Here is a 14,320-nt window from a genome sequence, read left to right on the forward strand (position 1 = left end):
GCAAGAGGAAAGAGTAGGTATTAGCAATATACTACAACATGAAGCTTTACACCTACTCCTTAGTTTGATATTTAATGAAACATAGTTAAACACAGACATCAGTCTAGTACTAAACCAGAGCAGATTTATTACAATTTTGAAAAGGCAAAAACTTTAAAACTTTATTTAGTGACTCAGGCAGTCAAATTTCACCTTAAGCCATTCACATGAGTCTTAGATAGATCCTCTCTCAAAGCTGCTAAAAATAAGTCCCATTCAACTCTCCTTAAAATCAAATCTTTAACCCCTATATAACAGTAACACTAGTTTTTACTCTTCTATTTCAGCATTTGTTTCTTGGAAGGCATTGCTCTGTTTGTGGATAAATACAGTGGCGTTTGATTCCAATTCTTCCAGCTGTTCAAGTGAAGAGACACATGGATCTTGATCTTTGCCGGTATCAGGCAGCTTGCACATTTTGTCTCGAATGCGTTGAGAATATCGCAAAGGGGTTACAATTTTCAGATCTTTACCACTGGAGTAATTTGCCTCATGAGACATCTTCACGCTTTGAGAAAGAAAAAAAAAAAATCAGAAAAAAAAAATCACTAGACATAGGCACACCATCATACAAGTTACCTTTCTAGCATCTGGCAGAAACAGCAAGTCATGATTCATGTTCAATTCTTTCCCATTGCCACAATCAAAGGAAACAGGCCCTTTCCCATTCATACTGTTAGAACCAGTTATACAAGTTTTCTTTGGCAAAATATTTTAACCCAGAGAACCTCCTGAAAACAGTTTCCAAAGGAAGATCCTTCCCTATTCCATCAGGGGCAAATTGGTCTTCCTGCTATGAGGGATAGTGGACGGCTGCCAGGTCTCCAGCTTCATCAGATGCCAAAGCTGAGCACAACTTTCCTAAGTCTGCTATCTTAGAAAAAACTTTGTGGTAAAAAAAAAAATAATGTCAATATTATCTGGTTTATACTGAGGTTACTACCCAGGTTTTTGCCTCAAGATAACCACTTGAGGACAGTTACATCTTGTTCAGTATTTCTATGTTGTATGACATAAATCAGATCTCCATTTGAAAAGGAGAGGACTGGACACACCTACTTTCTCTTTACCTAGCTTAGTGTAGAACTGCTACTGTGATGTAGGCTGTGGGAGGGCATCCCAAACATGGAATTTATGTCTCTGCCACAAAAGTCTGGTTACTCTGTAGTGAGGCATTCACAAAGCAAAACAGTTTGAGTAAATTGAGAAATTTACTTTAAAATACTTCCTTCTGAAGGAAGAGGAAGCAATCCTAAAAATAAAAGTTCTTGAGAGCTTTTAACTAGGTATTCACAAATGCAATGCCTCCCTGTTCCAACAGGACACAAACATTATTGTTTCTCCAGACACTGCAAACTTTCCATAGTTACCTGAAGTAATCTTACCTTTCCAAGTGTGGTGTGGTAGGAGGATTGTATTTCATTGAACAAGATTTGTCATTCCCCTTCTCAGGAGAATTAACTGCTTGAGCTATATCTTTTATCCCATCTTCACGCTGTTCTGTTTCACATTTTCCTTTCTTTTTTGTACGTTCTTTAGCCTTGTGCTTTTTATTCTTTTTTGGTAAGATCTCTTCCCTTGGTTTTAAGTCTAAATCAGCTTCTTCTTTCTGGGTAGCTTCACTGCTTGCCTCTGTCTTCTTGTTATCACTCTCTGCTTTTTGGACATCATCAGAACAGAAATCCTTGAGGGTTTCCTGAACTGGCTCTACAGATGAATTTGGTTCCTTGCTGACTTCCATTAACTCACTTAAATGATCTTCTATCACAGTTTCCCCTAAAAATAAAATACAGAAGAAAGTACAGCTGTGATTAGTTACGACTAAGGAGAAGGTTTTAGAGAGATCCCTGAAATCTTAGAGCTTTACATGAGAATGAAAGTTAAGTAAGCGTTGAGTCTGAGCCACAACAATTTAAGTTACTAATAATTTTAGTCACCTTTGAGAACCTGCAACCTGAAAACTCAGATTAAGTACACGTCCTGAGAAGTCATTCTGTTCCTTTCCAAGTGCAGCAGCTCTCAACAAATGTTTCAGTTTCTGGGTTCAAATACTTGTCAGGTTATGTTATATTAAAGGGGAATATTTATAGCTACTTTACTTCCAAAATTAAAATATTTAGAACCTTTAATTGACGCTCTGCCAAAACACAACCATGCTTCTGGTAGTGAAGGAGTTTGTGTCAAAGGGGCATTGATTTCTAGCTCACAAGAATATTTTTATTTACTTTTTGATTATCAGGCTGAAATAGCTTTGATAAAGTTTAAGTAGAAAGTTTGAATACAAGAGCATCTCCAATCATTGTAACATGCCCACTATTGAAAAGTATTTGTTTAGTCAAGATTGTTTTCAAAGACAATTGAGTACAAAATTATCACAGAAAATTTTCTATGAAATAAATTTTAATATCAACACAAATAGTTTGTGTTCTGTACACAGCTTGTGTTGCCTGTTAAGTCACACATTTAACTAAAATAGAGGTCTCAAACTTACCATTCTCAGACTTAAAAAGGCTTTCATTATTTTTCATAATATCTATTAGTGTGTGTCGTAGTTCTTCTTTAGGCTGAAAAAAAGTTTTACTGTTTTAGAAAAACAAATCCAAAAATAATCATTGTTTCAGCTTATTTGTTTCATGTAATAGTTACAGGGAAAGTGGTACAGACCACATGAGGTTCATCTTAGAAACCCTTTGTTTAGTGCTGTTCAGACATAAGTCAGAAAACAAGTGAATCCTGTATTTTCTGCATTTGGTGCACTAAAGCTGTTATGTGATGCCCTGAAATCTTACTGATATTAAGGCACAGAAGTGAAATCCATCAATAAGTGTAAAATTAAGTTATATTTTGCGTTTCTAACGATACTAGAAGTCTCAATTCCTTAATTCCTTCTAGGTGGAACATCATATGGCAATTCAATGATCCTAAACCTTTTTTCTTCAAAGTAGTATCTACAGTGGTTACAGAGGAAACTAAATCCATTATTTTAATGTTTAAGTAAGTCACATGGCTCTCCTTCAACCATAAAAGGATTTAATAAAATCAGAAGCAGTTGTATTTTACATGCCATACTTTCATGCCTCAGTAATTGTCAATCTCAAACTTCAAGGAAAGCTGCTTACCATTGCTCCTGCCAAAATGGCCTCCTCATAGACAGCAATAAGCTTTTCAAGAGGGCCCCTCTGTTCAAGACGAATACAGCAGTTCCAATATTTCGCAAGCTTTTTAACCCCAGGAATGCTCTGTGTGAGGTCTTCCAACATTGCACGTATTTCATCACCTCGACGTCCCTAAAGTCAACACAAAAGCAGAGATTTAAATGCAGTTAACATATTTAGGTGCCATAGTTTAGCTGGTTTTGAACTAGAAAGCAAATATTTTTTTCTTTCTTTGGCAGAAGAATTGTTATTCCCCTATTCTTCCAAATAAGAATTATTTATACAGTATTGTAAGTAGAAGGGGTAGTAGAATGTATAGACATCTTCAGAACTACCAGAAACAGACTTTTTCAGAAGTACAGACAAATTTCTGCAAATGCAAACTTGTTTTAGATTAATTCCGTCTAGCTACCCATTATGATATAGCTCTTCTACTATTATAGCTCTACTATTATTACCATTATTGCCTATTCTTATTCGGTAATTCAGTAAATTGGTAAAGCTTAATTTTTTCAGGTGTTGGCAAAAGCTATGACATTGCTTAACTTGGGGAGCAATTAGTCCCCTGCACCCGATTCACACGGGTCTAACACACCTGTAGTACTTGTGTGTTCTCAGGACCTATATGATCAGAACTCAGTAGGCAAGGATCCAAATACCTGTTCTGTTAACTGCAGGCATTCGCTGAGAATCTTGTTGACCTTTTCACTGTGTAATATGTGCTTTAAAGCATCAGCAGAAGAGTATTCTTGTTCTTCACTTGTAGACTGGGATCCAAGAAGTGCATATGCAGGAGGTCGTCTCATCACTTTTCCTCTAGATGCCCTCCAATCTTCCAGGCGAGCTCTGCATTTAAGAATATTGTTAGCTGAAGTGACAGATATTTTATAATTTTTGACATTGACTGACACTAACTAGGCTAAGTCATTCAAAGATATTCTTTCTGGATAGTTAAACTCTTCTCCCTGTAATCCCAAAAGGAATACAGCTGCCATTTAGATCTGCATGGAAATTTCAGAACCGTACATATCACTGTCTGCTTTAGGTATCTGTCAGGTCAGAACACTTTAACCTCTTCCTTTCCAGCAGACTTAGGTTACAGACCTTTGTTTTCAAAAGAGGGTAAAAAAATGCTTCTGAGTTTTCTCTGTTTCACCTTTTTTCCCTAATCCCACTTCAAACCAGAAAACTAGAAGCAATCTCTTAAGACAAAAAGCATGGAGAGCAGCCCAGAACAACCCTATCACACAGTTTTTAAAACCTGAAACCGATGTGAAGTATAATTCAGTTTTCATGTTTCATTTCAATCCCATCCCCCTAGACCATCAATTTCTAGTAAATGTGGATTTCCACAAGGACCTTTATCAAGAATATTTAATAACTTTTAGATTATGAATCATCTTTCCCCCATTGTCTAAGTTGCCGTCATCTAGCTGAAAAATGTCATTGATAAGTGCTCTCCTTCAAAGTTGCTCACTTCCATATACATCCAGCAGTCATCATTTTTTTTTTTTAAGCATGACATGCATGTGAAATTGACTTACAGGATTATCTGTCACACTTAAGGCTGTCACAACACTTCGCCTAAAAACCAGCTCTAGCAACATCTATTTTCTAACTGCACAGGACAAGCTGTAAGCCTGGAGAGCTGCTGCAATTAGTCCGAATCCTGATTTCTCACGAGTCTACAGTTTTAGATGCGCTTGGGCATCAAGTTTAAATGCTCAGATTTTTTTTTTTTCAATGTATCTACAGCAAGAAATAGGTCAAATTAGATATTCTTGGAAAGAAGGTAAATAACCTCCAAGATCAAGCCATGAGAGTAATACACTTACCTTCTCTCTTCTGCTGACTCTTTTGTCAGAATAGAGTTTCTGTGGCCATTAGTTTTAGAATTCTGCCCCAGTTTTGTACCAGAAACAACAGGAACTGGTTTTGCTGGAGCTTCTGGTCTTGCACCTTCACAAAAATCTGCGCATTTCTTCACACCTCGCACTCTGTGGTCAGAATTGCTATAAGCAGCCTTTGGTGGCTGTGGTCCCCTTGCACCAACCAGTTTTTGGACTGTTACTTTCTTTGGTGCTGCAGCAAATGTCAGTTGCTGTTTCTTCAGACCAGACTGCGAGTTAATAGCAGCTTTTTCAGGTGCCTTGCTGTGAAATGGCAGGACACTATTCGATTTTACAGACTTAGAGTTGTTTGCGACTTTGATATTCTTCAGAACTGCACTACAGCTTTTCGTAGACATAGAACTTCCTGCTTGTTTGGTGGCAGAAGGAAGAAGCTTCTTGTCTGGCAAAGAACTTTTTTCCCCCTCAGTTTTTACTGGTTTTCGGAAGGAATTTATCTTGGATGGGATAACTTTGCCACGGTATTTGCCGAGCGCTGGTTTCTTTGGTAGGCTGATACTTGCATTTTGTTTTTCTGCAATCAATTGCTTCTCTTTTATTCTTTTTATTTCCAAGAAGGCCTTACTAAGTGATGCATGCTGAGATTTTATTTCAGTAGCTTTGGCCTTAGAAGCTTGATCTTCAAGATTCCAGTTTGTCCCTGATAGGTAACTTGTCAGTGGGATTGTGGAAGAGTTTAAAGTAACATTTTTTTCTGAGCTTACACTTGATTGGTCCCATGACAGTTTATCATCATTCTCTTTATTTTCCTGAAATCAAATGCAAATCCACAGTAATATTAGAAGTACATTCGTTCTGCATGTTGTTTCTAAAGATGCTTCCACTGATTTATAGGACTGAAGTGATTAAAGGTAAATGCCACTTAGAAAGTACCTACAGAAGCAGTGTATAAATACTGAGTAGAATATTTGTCAACTATTATTGCAGAATTCACATTAAAAAAAAAAATCAAATAAAAATTGCTTAAATCCTGCCTTGGAAGTAAGAAACAAAACTCTCAAAGTAACTGCTGGCTTTTAACTGCCAAAATTACCTTCTAAGAGAAGTTGCTTTAGACTGTATGTAGTCAAAAGCAGTATCTCTACCTACCTCATCACTTAATGGTAGCACCATTCCCCCACTTAGTGTGAATAGTCTACTAGCAGGAGGTAGTGACTAAAGCCTTTAATTAGGGTAGTAGGAGTTACCAGAAGAGGGAGAATTTTTCTTACTATTGAGCTACAGGATGCTGTAAGTCAAGAATAGTTACGTCAGTTTTATATGGATTTACTACTCCCTGAAACTCTCAGCCATATGGTCTCAGCACAACCCTCCATGAGAAGTGGGATCTAGTATTTTCCTCCGAAGAAGATGCTCTACAGCAACTAATTCAGCATTGTCCAAGCAGCAGTTTTGAAAGAGTAAAATATCTAAAGGCAGGAAAAAATCATGAATGACATATGGACCTCTGCAGAAGCTGATACTCTTTTATTTAAGATGCCCTCAAACTGTAAAAAAAAACCTACACTGCATCTCATTTCTTGGTCTGTCATTCAGGCGAGAAGTTAGATTTGACCTATTTGACTTCTATAACTAGAGCTTGAGTATGAGGGTTGTTATTTCAAGAAACTACATAGCTTAACTTCACTTCAAAATAACATGAGACATTTATACAGAAAAAAATATGTCCCTTCAGGAAATATATAAAAAAACACCTTTGTTCTAACTTTTGGAATTTTTCCCCACAACATTCTGTTTTGAAGTTTTCAGGTTATTGGTTTCCTCCCCAAATAACTCTATGTCTCAAATCTTTTGGAACTCAAATTCAAAACTGCCTAACACTAACCCAGGTCTTGTATCTATTTTTTCCTCACCTTTGCCTGAGAACAAGTCTGGAGAAGAATATATTTTGCTATTTCTAAGCAGCACAACTGTTTGCATCTTAATTTTGGAAAAGTGACATGAAATTTTATAGAGAACACATTCTATTAAACTCTGATTAGGTATTGGCACCTACTTCTGATTACATTAGATTTGCCAGTACACAACTTAAAAGCATGCTCAACAGTTAGTTTTGTTAATGATTTGGTTTTCTTCAAAGTAACAGAGTACAAATAGAAGACTTCTCTACTCTGTCAGAAGACCTTAATTAGATTTTAAATTAATTCCCTGAAGACTGGAAATATGTAAAGTAAATTCTGAGATTCTTAAAAGTTGTTAAAATGAAAGCATTATTTCAGCAACAGTAGTATCCTCTTTAACTCCCTCCACCATCAGATACAAACTGAATATCAATATGATCCATTACATACTGTAATGTGACGGCTTTCCAAAAAGCATATAATAAGTAGTGACTGAATAAAGTTTTAACAACCTGCACTTCTGCACCTCAAAACTTCTCATGCTCTGGAAGTCATATAACATAAATATGATTTAAGTGAGTGGAATGTTGTAGCTGCAAGAAAAAAGAGTACCATCAGTATTTAAATATCACTAAAAAACTTACCATTTCTGGCTTTGGAGATGTTGAGAGCTGTAAGTTGTCTTGCAGTTTATTGCTAGTTGCTCGCAGAGTTCTGCTACTGCTTAAAAAAAAAAAAAAATCTTAAATCATGAAACAAAGAAATGTATTTTTTGTCCAGTTGGCAGTCTGCCGGCTGAACTCACACTGAAGTATTTCTGTTTAGCTTGTAGTATTCTTCCAGCAAAAAAAAAAAAAAAAAAAATTTAAGCAACCACTGATCGGGGCCTAGACTGCAAAACGTCCCGTCTTACACCACAAAGAGCTGGCTAACAGACTGGAATTGACTGCAGGTGTCATTCTCATGTTTAAGGATGAGCAGCAACTTGTCTAGCCTGATGCATTTGCTACAGAAGTTTAAGTTTCTAAATGCTGCAGTTGAGGGGGAAGGAGGAGTAGCACAAGGAGTCGAAGCTACTGCAATCACCAGAACCCAGGCCATTTGAGGCGAGTCTGAACAAGGAGACACAGTTTCTACCATAGTGACAGGTTCCAAAACCTTCAGTCAGGCACCAGAGTTGGCATCAGACTACCCAGTGAGTTACAAAACCACCAAGACCAGTATTGTCTCCTAGCAACTATGAAAATGTATTGACAGCTCAGAAGAAAAACATCTCAGCTTAGAGTTACAAATCCAAGTTCTTCCTCAGATGCTTTGTGATGCATTATAAGAAACATGTGGCACTACTTCATGTGACTGGAAATGAACATTCCAGTTCGCAGATGGTATCTGTGCATCAGATGATCTTACAGAAGGCAGCTGAGATGAAAAATAAGGTATATTAGTGAATATAAAGAAATTTAAGCCATAGCAGAAATACTACCTGATCGATGTCTGGTTTTCTTGAATGGGCACACCAGAGAAAGTTTTCTTTCTTGATAAATATTCTTCAACTTTTTGTCGCCTTTGTTCTAGTGGGTTTTAAAAGACACACTTATTACATTTTCAGCTAAAATGGTAATGACAAACTTTGATTCTTAGTAAAAAAAGGAAATGCACTTAGAAAAGCATCAAGACATTATGAAATAGAGACATTATGGATTAAGAAAGTTTTTAGTTTAATATTCACATCACAATGTCTTACACATTTATTTCTTGAGAAAGGCTATATTCAAGGGTCACTTGAAGTGTAATTTCACAGGTCTACAAGTTAGTTGTTTTGCTGTGTTAACCCAAAACAAACATAATTATTTGATGGGAAGAAGTCAGGCTCACTCTTATAAGCAAGCACATTTTTCATCTGTGGCAGTAACAAGTATAGCACACATGAAAAACACCATGGACATGAACCAAAGTGACCATCTGTAAAATCATTTGCTTATCTTCCACTGTCAGCTGGGCATCGGTACAAATGTTGGACTAACAGGAGTGTCAGTAACAGCACAAAGTGATCCTGAATAGGTTCTAAGACAGCTGGGACTGTCTCTCCAGGGACAGTGCCTCCACCACTTCCCTGGGCAGTCTATTCCAATGTCTAATCACCTTTTCTGTGAAAAAACTCCTTCTAATGTCCGACCTCCCGTGGCACAGTTTGAGACTATGTCCTCTCGCCCTGTCACTAGTTGACTAGGAGAAGAGGCCGACCCCCACCTGGCTACAACCTCCTTTCAGGTAGTTGCAAAGAGTGATAAGGTCCCCCTGAGCCTCCTCCAGACTAAACAACCCCACCTCCCTCCGCCGCTCCTCATGGGACTTGTGCTGCAGCTTCGTTCACCAGCTTCGTTGCCCTTCTCTGGACAAAGTTTAAAAAAGACCGCGTGCACCACCTGCTTCTGAAGACGCTACAGCAGAAATGCACCTGCCAAGAGATGCTGCATAGCAGCAAGCTCAGCAAGCATCCCAAAGCCCCCCCAGCACCTTCTGCTTTGGAAACTCAGCTCTCACTGCCCTTCGCACAAACAGCAAAGCTCCATTCAGAGCAACTCTGTTGTTTAACTTGTAGAAGCCAAACCGTTCAGAAAGTAAATAAACACAAGAGTACGGATCTAGATCAGTGGCACATTTGCTGGTTTCAATGGGACGCTCTTACGTTAGGGCGTCTCTTCCGTCGTGAGGGAAGGCTTCTACCCCAGGGACCCTGCCTGGGGCAGGGGATGGGATGATAAGATGAGGTGTGGGATGCGATGGGGTGCGGTCCGCACCGGCCCCAGCGCTGTCAAGGGAGAGCGAAGTCTCGTACGCCCGCTCGCACCGGCCAGAATCTCTAAGACCACGACAGCGAGCGCTGCTGCTAAGACCTGCCGGTCGTCGACCTCGCCTGGGGCGCCTTCCCTTGCCTCCGGCTTCTCGGGGAGAGCGACCAGCTCCCCGCTCCCACCGGCTCCCCCGCCACCCGCCGCGGCCACGCGCGGGGCCGTAACGACGAGCGGTAACGCTCAGCCCCGCGCAGCCGGCCGGTATCGGGCAGCGTGTGTGCGGGGGGCGGCTCAGCCCGTCGGTGCCCCTCTCCCCCCCCAGTATCCCGGCCGTACCTCGGAACGCGGGCTCGGACCTGCGGCTGGCCGGGAGCAGCGAAACCGCGCGCGCTGCCATGGCCGCCGGCAGCGAGCGTTTGAATCATCCGCCGCCCGGCAGGGCCGTCCTGATTGGCCGGGCCGCGGGACTTGAACTGGCCAATGACGAGTGGGAGGGAGGAGCGGGCGCTGCCTTCCCGTTTCGCCACGCGGCGGGGGAACATGGCGGCTGCTCCCCGAGCCGCCGCCAGAGGGCGCGGGCCGGCCGCGCACGGTGCCGACGCGCCTGGCGGCTGTGGGTAGGGAGCGGCCGCCGCAGCTCGGTGGGGCCGACGAAGGGAAGGGCGGCCATGGACAGGTTCTCGTGGACCACGGGGCTGCTGGAGCTGGGGGAGACGCTGGTGGTCCAGCAGCGCGGCGTGCGCCTCAGCGACGGGGAGGAGAAGGTGACGGGGGCGGCCCCGCGCGGTGCCTGGCGGCGCGGCAGAGCCCGGGTGGGGAGGAGGCCGCGGGCCCCGGGCAAGGGGGCGGCAGGGCCGTGAGTGTGGGTGGTGTCGAGTGAGGGCGCGATATGAGGGGTGTGAGGGCCTGGGCTGCTGGCGGAGCATCGGTCGGGGGTGTGGGAGGACATTCTGCACCAGGGTCTGGCGGGGTTTATGTCCGTGAGGAGATTGTTAGGGCGGAGTTCCAGGCTCTGGGAGACTGTGCTAGTCGACAGCCGACTGAACGTGAGCTAGCAGTGTGCCCAGGTGGCCGAGAAGGCCAGTGGCATCCTGGCCTGTATCAGCAATAGTGTGGCCAGCAGGACTAGGGCACTGTACTCGGCACTGGTGAGGACACACCTCGAGTCCTGTGTCCGGTTCTGGGCCCCTCAATTCAGGAAGGACATTAAGGTGCTGGAGCATGTCCAGAGAAGGGCAATGGAGCTGATTAAGGGTCTGCAGCACAAGTCCGATGAGGAGCAGCTGAGAGAGCTGGGGTTGTTTAGGTTGGAGAAGAGGAGGCTCAGACTTTGTTGCTCTTTACAACTACCTGAAAGGAGGTTGTAGTCAGGTGGGGGTCGGTCTCTTCTCCCAGGTAACTAGTGACAGGACGAGAGGACGTAGCCTTCAGCTGCACCAGGGGAGATTTAGGTTGGACATTAGGAGGAGTTTCTTCACAGAAAGGGTGATTAGACATTGGAATGGTGGTGCAGCCGCTGTCCCTGCAGGTGTTTAAGAAAAGACTGGACATGGCACTCAGTGCCATGGTCTAGGTGACATGATTTTGGGTCATAGGTTGACCTCGATGATCTCAGAGGTCTTTTCCAACCTGATTCTATGATTCTGTGAGAAAGGCCTTGGACAGTGTGTGCTACATGGAGGGAGGGTTGGGAAGCCCCACAGGGTGTGCTGGCATTGCTGTCACAAAGCACTGTCCACTGCTCGAGCTGTTAGGGCCGAGCCTTGCCTGTGTTGCCCTGCACAGTGACTTTGGTGTCATGTACAGGGCCTCATGTACAATTCACACTGGAGTTGTCCTGGTAGCTGTAAAATGCACTGGCGCTCTAGTCATCAAGGGTACTGACCCTTCACTTGTCTGAGCCAGCCTGCTTATTGCTTTGTTTTACAGCTGGACCGACTCTAGATCTTTCCATTTTCCACACCACAGTAGTTGTGCGCTCTCACAGAAAGCTGTAAAAGTGTGCATCAGATTTTACAAGTAGGAAGCAATTTGCTAGCACAGATTTTCCACGTACTGTTTGCTGTCTGATAAATAAAGAGCTTTTCAACAGTAAGATGGATAGAGGCAATACTCCTGTGTGATAGAATGGAAGATTTCAGACTGTGTGTAGCATCTTCTTAGTAGGTTGTTTAAATGTTTGTATATCTTGCACAGTATATGGAGGGGGGATCCCTTAGGATTTCCGGGGGACAAAGTTTATACCCATTAAAAAGGAAGTTTGTGTATATCTATCTAATCCCTTTATACTTATTTTCTCCATTGTTTCCTAAACTTCATGTATTTTGATTTCTGAAAAAAGGGGAGGTGTTCTCAAAATATTGGCTTGTTGAATCTGATTGTTATGTCTAGTAAGGTGTAATGTTTCCAAGATCAGTATTTATGCAACTTACCGGTTTAATTTGTTGTTGATCTGTTTTATTTTTCTGGTTTAGGTGAAATTTGATAGTGGAATTTTACTGCTTAGCACGCACAGACTGATCTGGAGGGATCAGAAGAATCATGTAAGTCCCACTTTTGTCTCCTGTGTGTCATTCAGCTGTAAATTCCGTCATAAACTACAAGTAGCTTGCAATGAAAAGACTGCACACAAAGAGGAGATTTTTCCTTCCTTTGTGCATGTTTTCTTTTACAAGTATAGTCAATTTTTTGGCTCACAGTGGAAAGAAAATTATGTAGAGGAAAGTTCTTTGACCCAGTTCTGCTTTAATAAAATAACCATGCAGACATGAGAAGGGATGTGAATGAATCCTATAAACTTTCCTTTTCTTTGGCACAAAAATAAAGGAGCAAAGAGCCTGGTATCATGCACTAAAAAACATTGGTTTTGAGACTGAAGTTCAATGTGTCAGGCAAATCATAACATGAAGTTCTCTCCCATGCTCCTTGTCTAGGAAGACCTTTTCTTCCTCATTGGTTTCAAGTTCAAGTTTCCCTGTCTTCTGCTCCCACCATATAGTCCACGACTATGATTTGATAATAGGATGTGTTTGGTGGCAGTATTATTTTGCACAGGTCTGGCCCTCCCAGCTGCCCGTTCCTGTGCTGAACCGTCTCTTCAGTAAGCCAGAACATTTGTCTATACTGCTGTGGGCAGTTAGTCCGAGGTTAAGTAGCACTGTCAGAACTACAGTGTGGTAACATTGCTGCTGAATGCTTTGTATCATCAACCCAGAGCCTGAGATTGCAGGCTGGAAGTGAGTGAGAAAAACTACAAGCACATACAAAGCTCTAAACATAGACTGTGAAACATGCACCACACTACAGGTGCAATTGAAGGAGAAGTTGAAGTCGTCAGACCAAGTTGGGTTATGCTTGTTTTGGACACAGTAATTTAGACATTTAACCCTGGAAGCCAAAGTTTAGACAGCACATTCAGGTGACATCTTTTCAAAGGCGAATTATATTCTGCTGGGCTGGTTTTGTGCAAGGGTAGCACAAGCACCTCTCGCACCCAGCGGCTGTTCCCTACCAAGTATGCACATCCTTGCTCCAAAGCAGGTAGCTACTAAGAGCCTTCTGAAGGCAGTGTCACCAAGAATGTTCTTAAATTTGGCAAAACAATATGTTTTTTTTTCTCTAGGGGTTGTTTGCAGGAATAGCAGAAATATTTTTAGTACAAATGTCTCAAAATGCCCAGGGTGGGGTTACTGTTCACAAGTCAGGAGTTGATTGTCCGGTTTGTGAGCTGTTCTGTATAAATTAACTGTGCTTTTTCCACAGTCTACATGAGTTTGTGCTAAACGATGTGTTAATCGCTTCTTATTTCTTCATCAGCATCTCTTTTTGAGAGGTGACCACGTACTGCAACATGCACTGCTTCTAATCTTCTCACTTGGACTTTTTGCTTGCTTGAAGTAACATTAGACATGATGACTTCAGCAACTCTTAGAACTGATCATATCCGTATTCTATCCTTTCCAACAAAAGAGTGACATCTCTCTCTTTTTCCCAACTTCTCCCTCTGCTCCTAGGCCACACGATTTCCTGTACTCTTTCAAGATCATTGAATTTCCTAAATCAGCAGAGGAGAACCCTGGAGAATAAGGAAAAAAAAATTATTTTAACTACTTTAACTGAGCAAAGATTCTGACAGGCTCCAGGCTTGATTAACAGAAGGGGCAAAAACATGTCCCAGAGGCTGACAAAAAGTTACCCAGTTCTGATTATGGAGATGTAATTACCTTTGTTAGTATGGTACAGAAAGTTGACTAATTTTTGGGCTCTCGCAACTGAAACATGGGGAGCACAGTGTCCTTTTATTTTCATGGTGAGCTGTTGCCTAAGCTCAGCTGTGGTGTAATATCAGACTTAGAAACCTTAGCTAGCTTACCTGGAATAAACTTGTAGAGAGAGTCCCCTTCTATTGTGTCAGCAAACTTTAATAATAAATGGGGCACTTATCCTTAGGTGAACACAGCAAACCTTCTTACAAACACAGACAGCTGTGTTTTACAGGTGCTGTTTCTATATACCATCTGCAGTTGAACAGGATAGAAAATACAGTGATTTAAAAAAAAAAAAAAAGGAATTCTGTAACA

At 41.8% G+C, this 14,320-nt stretch overlaps 2 protein-coding genes across 7 annotated transcripts in view; one reads left to right on the forward strand and one right to left on the reverse strand.

Moving 5' to 3' along the window:
* Positions 1 to 102: 102 nt before the first annotated feature.
* Positions 103 to 10,210, reverse strand: CKAP2 (cytoskeleton associated protein 2). 6 transcript variants are annotated; one of them, XM_017815072.1, is made up of 9 exons: positions 10,077 to 10,210; positions 8,429 to 8,516; positions 7,590 to 7,665; positions 5,030 to 5,853; positions 3,854 to 4,040; positions 3,159 to 3,326; positions 2,531 to 2,603; positions 1,425 to 1,815; positions 103 to 547 (listed from the first exon to the last, which is right to left on the reverse strand). In XM_017815072.1, the coding sequence occupies exons 1-9, from the start codon at positions 10,135 to 10,137 to the stop codon at positions 310 to 312; spliced, it is 2,106 nt and encodes a 701-aa protein (XP_017670561.1). In that variant the 5' UTR covers positions 10,138 to 10,210; the 3' UTR covers positions 103 to 309. The 6 variants fall into 6 exon arrangements, with proteins under 6 accessions (XP_017670561.1, XP_017670560.1, XP_017670565.1 ...); XM_017815071.1 differs by having other exon boundaries at positions 7,590 to 7,668; XM_017815076.1 differs by lacking the exon at positions 10,077 to 10,210 and adding an exon at positions 9,843 to 10,056.
* A 107-nt stretch (positions 10,211 to 10,317) lies between these two features.
* The window catches only part of VPS36 (vacuolar protein sorting 36 homolog), a 19,147-nt gene continuing 15,144 nt past the window's right edge, over positions 10,318 to 14,320 (forward strand). The window contains exons 1-3 of the mRNA XM_017814991.1: positions 10,318 to 10,504; positions 12,215 to 12,283; positions 13,363 to 13,439. Coding sequence (XP_017670480.1) covers positions 10,409 to 10,504; positions 12,215 to 12,283; positions 13,363 to 13,439 — 242 coding nt within the window. The 5' untranslated portion in view covers positions 10,318 to 10,408. The remainder of the gene's footprint in view (positions 10,505 to 12,214; positions 12,284 to 13,362; positions 13,440 to 14,320) is intronic.

This window comes from Lepidothrix coronata, unplaced genomic scaffold (assembly GCF_001604755.1).
Source record: "Lepidothrix coronata isolate B3197 unplaced genomic scaffold, Lepidothrix_coronata-1.0 Scaffold48, whole genome shotgun sequence".
NCBI classification, from domain to species: domain Eukaryota; kingdom Metazoa; phylum Chordata; class Aves; order Passeriformes; family Pipridae; genus Lepidothrix; species Lepidothrix coronata.

Coding starts and splice junctions, on each gene's coding strand:
- CKAP2 (XM_017815071.1), bottom strand. CDS start 10,137: ATGGCAGCGCGCGCGGTTTCGCTGCTCCCGGCCAGCCGCAGGTCCGAG. Junction 5,854..7,589: donor CATCTCCAAAGCCAGAAATG/GTAAGTTTTTTA, acceptor ATTTGATTTCAG/GAAAATAAAGAGAATGATGA. Junction 2,604..3,158: donor CCATTTTGGCAGGAGCAATG/GTAAGCAGCTTT, acceptor ACTTTTTTTCAG/CCTAAAGAAGAACTACGACA.